The 9711-nt window shown below is 32.3% G+C and overlaps 1 protein-coding gene across 1 annotated transcript; it reads left to right on the forward strand.

Annotated features, from left to right (window-relative positions):
- The first annotated feature begins 6852 nt into the window (after window positions 1-6852).
- LOC8277831 (sugar transport protein 10) lies at window positions 6853-9319 on the forward strand. Its single transcript, XM_002520360.3, has 4 exons — window positions 6853-7206; window positions 7441-7763; window positions 7891-8520; window positions 8635-9319. Exons 1-4 carry the CDS (start codon window positions 7074-7076, stop codon window positions 9091-9093), a joined length of 1545 nt encoding a protein of 514 aa, XP_002520406.1. The 5' UTR covers window positions 6853-7073; the 3' UTR covers window positions 9094-9319.
- Window positions 9320-9711: the final 392 nt, after the last annotated feature.

Consider the following 9711-nt stretch of genomic DNA (forward strand, 5'->3'; position numbering starts at 1 on the left):
AGCAGTTTTAGAGGGAGAAAAGTACTTAAAAATGAATTTCTCTGCCAAAGAATCCCAAGTATTGATAGTGTTAGGAGGTAGTGACTGTAGCCACCGTTTTGCTCTATCCCTCAAAGAAAATGGGAACAAGCGAAGACGAATTGCATCATCTGTTGTCCTATTAATCTTGAAGGTATCACAAATCTCCAAGAAACTTGTTATATGTGCGTTAGGATCCTCATCCGGCAAGCCTCCAAACTGAACCGTTTACTCCACCATCTGAATCACATTAGGCTTTATTTTAAAATTGTTGGCCACAACAGCCGGTCTCGTAATGCATTTTGACATCCCTTCCAGTGATGGTTTTGCAAAATCATACATTGTCCGGTTATTGTCATTGTTGTCGTTGGCGTCTGCCATTTCTATTGTAATGTTTCCCGATTCACTCTCGTGTATGGCTTTCTCAACCTGAATCTATTCCTCATCTATGTTCAATCACTTCCTGAATTGCCCGAGGGATCACTCTGGTTCTGGTAGAGGGTCTACTAAATCAGGATTGGACCTCCTAATTATACACTAACTGAAACAACAGATAACCAACAACACAAATAAATAAAAGAATAAAATTGAATAAAAAATAAATAAAGAATAAAGAATAAAGAATAAATGGTTGAATTAACAAAAGCACACAATTCACAATATTTATCAAAACAAAGTCCCCGGCAACAGCGCTAAAAATCTAATGCTAACTAAATGGAAAATCCCCGGTGAGTATTCCCACCTGTCACGTGGGTGACCCGAGTTCGATCCCTAGCAACGACGATAAAAACTTGATGCGTGCTAAATACGACTAGCAATCTATAGGCAAGTGCACCTATCAAATGTAATCTAGCTTTGGCAAGTATCAATATCATATCCTACGGGAATTGAGAACCTACTGCAACTACGCTATTCCTATTATCTAACCGATCAAAAGGTGGTGAAGCTTATTAACTAAAAATGATCGAGAATGTAATTGAAAGCTAAATTTTAACAAAGAGAAGGAGAGTTGAAAAAAGACAATAAGATAAGTTAATCCAATTGGGGATCAAGGAGAGTTGAAGAAAGACAATAAGATGAGTTAATCCAATTGGGGATCACTTTATCTAGCTGGCTTACAAACAATAAATTATGAATTGATTGATTAAGAATTGTGATATATGGATAATCTCTTGAATGAATTGGCTTCTCGCTCGAGTTAATCAATTCCTAACCCTAAAGATCTAAAGTTGGAATCTCTTCCTAACAATCGATTTTAGAATAGCATTAATCTCTAAATTACCGCTAATAAGAGTGTCTGTTCTTATTCCAGTAAGCTATTACACCTATCTCTAGGATGCAAATCACCTAATCATACAAGCAGTTGTCCAAACTCAATTGAATTTCTCAATTACAAAGGAGTTCTCGAATTGATTCAACAATGAAGAAAAATAAATAAACTTTATTATACTCGAATAAAGACTATAATCTTAAATCTATAATCCAATCATTTAAGCATAAAGCAAGCCTAACATGGTTAAAGCTCGCCTCCAAATGAGTTTGCTAGAATTAGTTACACATGTTCATGATTAAACTAAAACAAGAATTGATACAAAGTAGACAAGAATCGAAAAGAACAAGAACACCCTTTCTCAAATGGTGAAATGCTATCCTCCCTTGAATAACTCTGTATCAAAATTCTACAGCTTAGTTCTCTTTCTTCTTTCCTTTGAATCTTTTATCCAATCCTCAAGAGTAGCTATCTTGATGATGTTGAAGTGGAATTCGTCTCCGTTTTCCTTTTCTTGATCGTCTGGAAGTTAGCTCTAATGGTTTGTCTTGAATACTTTAAAGTTCTCTTCTTTTTCTCTCTGCCGGGCTCTTTTTTTCATTTTCTTTTCTTTTAACTTAGGTTTCGGGATTCAACATGACTTGGATTTGGGTCGTGCTTCCATGCTGTGTTGATCTAAAAGTATACTTTCAGCCTTCTTTAACACGACTTGGATTTGGGTCGTGCTCCTCAGCACGGGCATGCTCCTAGGCCGTGTTACTCTTGAAAATCATGCTGCAAATTGCTTCTTTTTGCTATAGATAAGGCATTTCAGCATGCCTTCTAAACCTAATCATGCTCCTCAGCACGGGAGTGTGAGTAGGGCATGTTGAACAGTCTAACACGCCCGATTCATCCGTTTCTTCCCGATTCTGGTCTAATTTCTCTCTAACTTTGATGATGTACCTAGAAAAATACATGAGACACAAAGGACACTAAAACAGGGTGATTCTAATATAAAACGCATAAATTGCTCTAAAAGTAACTCAAACTCAAGCATACAGACATGTGTAACATCAAGGACATCATAAAGCAAATAAGAAATTTCCTAAATAAAAAATAGAAGGTGTTGCCTCCCTTGTTGACTTGTCAACAAGTTTAAGCTAATTACTTGAGGGGGTCATACGCATGGGCTTGCTTTTAAGTCCTCTTTAGCCCAACTTGCTTTCTTAGTGTCTTATTAGCTTGATTTAAATAATTTAAGGCCCAATTAGAATAAATTAAGCCCCTTGGTATTGGATCAAGCTAATAAGTCTTGGACTTGATTTTAGAGTTGACTTATCATGGCTTATAGTGTCTTGAATCCAAATATTCTTAATAAGTCCAACAAGTGCTTTTTTCATCTTTTTCGTTCTTGATCTTATGATTAGTCCTTTTTAGATGTTTAAAGGGTCTTGGCCTCTTAAAATATATGGAGTATTGACCTTGGTCACATTACAACTTTTGGGTTTTAGCAAGCTCACCTAATAACTTGGTATTTTCCAAAGGCTAACACTAAACCTCTTTCCTTAGTGAACTAATCCCTCAATAAGTCCCTTAACCCTTGAGTATTAATGGTTACTCAACAACTAATTTCTTATATTTTTAATACCTAGGCTCACACAACAACCCTTTATTTAATAAAATGATTCAACTTAATATACTATAAAAAGAAAGCATTTAAGTGTAGAAAATTGAAAAATAAATTTACAAGAGTTTGGGCACTATTAAATTCACTATTACATCTAAATCTTTATGATGGATATTTATACTCATAGCAACCCTTAATAAGTTATTACAAATAGCCCATTATTTAATGCAAACCTTGAAGATGTGGTAAAAATTACTTTTTGCTTAAAAGTGCCCATGTGCTTTTTGAAAAGAGTTGTTGAAGTTCCAATGGCTTCTAACACATGGCTTTACATTGTATAATCAATATAATAGACAAACCCATCTCTTTTTAATAATCAATCTAAACACAGCTGAAATTTCCAAATTTTAAAAAGATAATAAATAAATATCGCATCAATCAATTGATTTCATACACATTAATTAAATTCCACAATTTCAATCAATACTATGATGTATAATAAAACCTATAACATAAAGACATAAATAAATATCAAAGAAATAGGCCATTACTTCAAACCCAAAATTCTTACACTGTGTAGATGCATTTTTTAGAAATTATATGTCAATGGGAAGTACCAATTCTGTGGTTTTGGAGTAGCTATGACAATATTATAGATTTCTTAGTAGATAGATTGAGTACATCTACTGAATTTTTATTCTCTCGGTGCTTTTCATCAATATGGGATTGCTTAAATTATCTATTTCATTCTTATTTTTTTTCCTTTTCTTTTTTCTATTTTCATATTAGTAAAGTTGTTGATGGACTATATGTTGGAATGAAGAGGCATGTCCTTGAAGAAATTGAATATAATGCGGTAAGCGCTATACTGTTGGCTACTATATTTCCTATTACCTTAACTTTTATACATTCACTGCTTTGAATATTATTTATATGAATGTAGAAGCTGATTGCCTTGCTTAATATTTGATATTGGTATTGGTGATGGCCCCTCAATTCTATTTTTATGATGTTTGTGGTTCAAGTGGGTTTGCTCAATATTGACTATTTTTTGACCTTCATTATCCAAGTTGTAGATAGTAAATGTATGGAGATAATGAAGTGGATTTATCTGAAATAGATTACTTGCTTTAGTGATGCAGGAGGGCAGTATACTTGGCTCAAGCAGTTTAAAGAGCTTGGGTGGAACTTTGTCAATGGCAAGTTTGAGATTTTTATTGGTCTATTTACATATAATACTTTTTGGAATGCAAACTTTCAATGTTTAGTAATCTTTTAACACTATGTTGTTGTTATTCTTTTAAATTTATATTTCTTGAACTGCTTTGCATATTGCATGTAATTCTTTTATTACCATTTATTTTACTGTACATTTACTTGCAAGATTTAAATAATACTTTTGTAATTTATTTATATTACTAACCAAATCATTAAAACATGTTTCATAGTAATTGACTTAGATGTATATATTGATTTCCTCTATTTGAAAATACGGATGAGAATAGGGAGGCAAAAAAAAAAAAAAAGAATTTTTATAGTAGCAAGTACCTTTTGAAGAAGATCAGACATTTTGGTCATCAGTTTTTGGTAATATTTCCTTTCTCATTATTTATCCTCTCTCCTAGAGAGTGCCTTGAAATAAAATTAGAAGAAAAATCTGAAAGGCTGCTGTAAGGGAACAAAGATTAAATTTCAATTTCATGAAGTTATTTATTTTTACGGAATCCAGAAGTTTGAATATATTTATTATATCTTAGTGAAATAATTACTAAAATATGTATTATAAGACAAGATTATAGAATGATATGCCAATACGATAACTACCAAAATGTATATTTGTCCTTAAAAAGAAATCATAAAATGATTACCATGCTGCGGGTATCATGCTAGTATCCTTATATTATAGGAAAAGAAATACAAACCAACAAAATAAGCGGTTTTTGTTGTTCACTTTCCAAAAGTGTCAAAGGACAAAGAACCCACATTCCTCCATGCGCCAAGTGGTTGATTTCTATTCTCTCTTGTCGTGTGGGCTGACAGATTCTGCTTTTCCTTGACTTGGTCTTTCGATCTGTCAATATTTTCTCAAGATTGAAAGAGGTTAACCACGTCTCCACTTATGATTTTCATAGTTTTCAGACTTGCAACTCTTCCGAACTTGAGCTCGAAATAGATTCAATCCCATACTTATCTCAGTCTTTTTAAAATATGTTTTGAGTGGTTTCTATATTGATTTCACACTTCTATAAAATACCTTAAGATCATGCAAATAAATTATAAGAAAAACTATACGGGATCAAAAGTTATCTAAAAATACGAAATCATCATGGTTATAGAAACTAAAATATTTACCAAAGATAAATATTTAGCTACCATAAATTCTAGAATTAATTAGTTTATATTTGAAATAATAACTAAAATTTTAAAAATTTTAAAAATATATTTTATAAATAAAGAATTTTCATTTAGGCTTGATGTATGCATCACATATAATAAAAGAGTGACACATACATTTAAGTGTTTTATAGTTTAGAATTGGATGATTAACACATACTTTATTATTTAAAATTATGGGTAATTCTTACCTAGGCTTATACACCACAAATACAAGAGTGACACATATTATGAGTATTTTACACTTTAGTATTGGATGATTTATATATATTCATTTAAAACTAGGGAGATTCTTGCCTTGACTTGGTGTATATACCATAATTAATAGGAAAGTGATATATATATATCAGTGTTTTATATTTTGGTATTGAATTGTTGGCATATACTTCATCATTTAAAACTAATGAATATGTATCAATCATCTATCAGTTTGATATGTAGGTAGGAACATACACCAAACATAGGCAAGAATTTTTTTTTAAAACTAATATATATGTGTCAATCATCTATTTGTTTAATATATAGATATGAACATACACTAAGCCTAGGCAAAAAAAAATTTTAAAACTAAAGATATCTGTCAATCATCTATCTATTTAGTGTATTGGTGGAGACATACCCCAAATCTAGGTAATAATTTTTCATAAATAGGCAATTTCTCAATCTCTTAATTAAAAATATTGAAAGGAAATTGCGAAGCATGTATATCATACATAAAATAAATGAGAACAAAGCATACGATCGAGCTTTGATACCAATGTTGCTAACATTTGAATTTACACATAGCAAAATTTTATATGTAAGGTAATATAATGAATTCTTACGCAGACGCAAGAAAAAGAAGGATCAAGCTTTGTTCCATGATCTAATACATAGTAGTTATGGTTGATAGATGCTGCAAAGGATGCACTTTACACCAACAAACCGGAAAGTAGATTCCTTAGGAAATGAAGATGGATTCAAGAATCCATTCAATAACACTCACTCCGACTATCTTGGTCACACGCGATCATTGTGAATATAATTTTATAGACAGTTCAATGGCATTGCAAATAATTATTAAACTTTAATTATAATAACATCAGTAAATTTTTTTGGTTAGTTTTACTTGTAAATCCTATCAATTAAAATATGAACATTAGGCTAATTTTTAAATTGACAATTATTTTATAACACTAAAAATATATGTGTTCTTTTAAGTTTCTATGGATAACGAAAACTTTAGTTACTTTATGAATGTGTACAGGTCATTATATTTCTTATCTACAAAAAGGGATAGCATATAACATGTATAGGTTGTATAACTAGATGCTTAGATGTTAGATGTGGGTTAGATTATTTCCAACTAATTGATGAAATGAATATGAGGGGATAAAATTTAGAACAAACACCAACCATTAAAGACTATATATGTCATTAGATAGAAAGATAAACTTAAGTTTTGTGGACAAAATAGGTCATAAAAAAGAAAAAATAGGAATTACATTCTATTTTGGCAATAAAGTAGTTGAGTTTGAATATATAAATCTAAGTACCTTTGGAATAGAAGCTATGTGGACAAAAATGTTAAACACGCAAAAGATTGTTTAAGGAGTCATCTTTCTCTTTCTTATCCTAGGGATATATATGAAGGATCTGCAAAAAACGTTAGCTTAAGAGATCCTTTTGTATTCATTAGAAACAGAGAGAAAACTTATAGTAACTCCTTCTTTTCAGAAAGAAGAACATCTTTTGTTACATTTAACAAATAAATCATTCAAAGTTTTACGCGTGTCCTAAAAAATGGCAGGAGGTGGCTTTGTTGTTCAAGGTAGCAGTAGAAACTATGAAGGTGGTGTCACAGCCTTCGTTATTATGACATGTTTGGTTGCAGCCATGGGTGGTCTTATTTTCGGATATGACATTGGCATCTCAGGTAAATTTTATATATTTATGTTGTTAATATTATTTTGAATAATGATCAGGTGCTGTGAGTTAACCATATCAGACTCACCTCCTCTATTTCATTTAATGATACATGATCATGATAAGGGAATAGATTATCCAAAAAGAGAGAAACAAAAACAAAAACCTATTGTTGAACTAGCATCACAGTTATGATACTAAATATGATGTTATTAACTAAATAACGTTTTTAATTTTCTTATAGGGGGAGTAACTTCAATGGACTCATTTTTAAGCAAGTTCTTCCCAACAGTATATGAAAAAGAGTCTGAAAAACATAAGGAGAATATGTATTGCAAATTTGAGAGCCATCTCTTGCAATTATTTACATCTTCACTCTACCTTGCCGCATTGGTAGCATCCTTCTTTGCTTCGACGGTAACTAGGACCTTTGGTCGTAAGATATCTATGTTGTTTGGTGGCTTGGTCTTCCTTATTGGTGCTATCTTAAATGGTGCCGCCATAAATGTTGCAATGCTTATTATCGGTCGATTATTGCTTGGTGTGGGTGTTGGATTTGCTAATCAGGTACGATCTAAAAGCTCAACTTGTAAGCAAGAAAAGTTATTAACTAGTTTTTTCATCTTTATGCTTCTCATAAGTTGACATGCTAAAAAATGGTTTGAACTAACTTTCTTTTGACTATGAATTGCAGTCTGTTCCAGTTTATCTATCTGAAATGGCACCTGCAAAGCTTAGAGGAGCATTAAATATTGGTTTTCAAATGGCCATCACCATTGGTATTTTGGCTGCAAGTCTTATTAACTACGGAACAGCAAAGATTGAGGGTGGTTGGGGGTGGAGAGTCTCTTTAGCTCTTGCAGCAGTCCCTGCAATAATGATATCTGTTGGATCTGTTTTCCTACCTGACACTCCTAACTCCATCCTTGAGAGGGGGTATCCTGAAAAAGCCAAGGATATGTTGAGAAAGATTCGAGGCACAAATAATGTCGATGAAGAATTCCAGGACCTCGTTGATGCAACTGAGGCTGCAAAGAAAGTAGAACACCCATGGAGGAACATTATGCAACCAAAATACAGGCCTCAACTTGTCATTTGCACCGTGGTTCCACTCTTCCAGCAGCTTACTGGAATTAATGTCATCATGTTTTATGCACCTGTTCTCTTTAAGACTTTGGGCTTTGGTGACGATGCTTCGCTTATGTCCGCTGTAATATCAGGTATGGTTAATGTCGTTGCTACACTTGTTTCCATATACTGTGTGGACAGGTTTGGGAGACGAATTTTATTCCTTGAAGGTGGCGTTCAGATGATCATTTGCCAGGTAGGATATTAACTTTTATATACATAAATAGCCATAATTTACCTTTTAGTATCTTTTTAAAGATACAAGTGGCAACATTAATTGTGATTGGAAATACATGTTTACTTTGTGTAGATTGCTATTGGAATCATGATAGGCATGAACTTTGGCACTGATGGTGTTGGAAAACTGTCGAGTGGATCAGCAAATTTGGTGTTGATCTTGATTTGTGTGTATGTATCAGCTTTTGCATGGTCTTGGGGTCCATTGGGATGGTTAGTGCCTAGTGAGATCTGCCCACTGGAAATTCGATCTGCAGGCCAAGCTATCAATGTCTCTGTTAACATGTTCTTCACCTTTGTTATTGGTCAATTCTTTTTATCCATGCTCTGCCACATGAAGTTCGGCCTCTTCTTGTTCTTTGCTGGCTTTGTCATCCTGATGACTATCTTCATATATTTCTTTTTGCCTGAGACGAGAAATGTACCTATTGAAGAAATGAATAGGGTATGGAAGGCACACTGGTTCTGGGGTAAGTACATCCCCGATGATGCAATCATTGGCAGCCAACCTTACAAAGGGCAAACTGCATGAAGTGTTTAGAGGCGTGCAGTAAGAATTTGGGCATTTAATTAAAATAAAGCTTTATTATGGGCGTCAAAGCTGAATGAATGTACCAATTATTTTCCTTCAAAATAAAGATTCAAGGATTTGGGCATAATTATAATAGAGCTTTATGAGAAAAACAAGAGAGGGAACGCCAAATAAAGTTGTACCAATTCATTTTTCTTTTGAAATAAAGAAAATTAGTCTTTATGTTTGTTAATGTCTTCCTTTCTTTCTCTCTTTTTGTGAGGTTAGTATTTTACTCTTGTTTTATTTATATAAATTAAATGATCAGGTAACAAATACAAAATATATGTAGAACTTTAGTACGTAAGTTCTTCATATGTTTACTTTTCTGAAAATTAAATAACACTATGGAATATTTATATATTTTCATTTAATTTATCAATTATTTATAATTACAAAACAAAATATAAAAACTAAATTATTATAAGAAGAATGAATATTAAATTAATATTGCTTTCTCTTACATGCTATGCTATATTTGATTTTTAAGCCTATATTCTTCTCAACTCTTTAATATTATTGTGTTATAACTTATAACATCTTAATTATGAAATTTAATTATCTCATATTTGTACTCAA

Source organism: Ricinus communis, chromosome 8 (assembly GCF_019578655.1).
Source record: "Ricinus communis isolate WT05 ecotype wild-type chromosome 8, ASM1957865v1, whole genome shotgun sequence".
In the NCBI taxonomy this organism is placed as follows: Eukaryota; Viridiplantae; Streptophyta; class Magnoliopsida; order Malpighiales; family Euphorbiaceae; genus Ricinus; species Ricinus communis.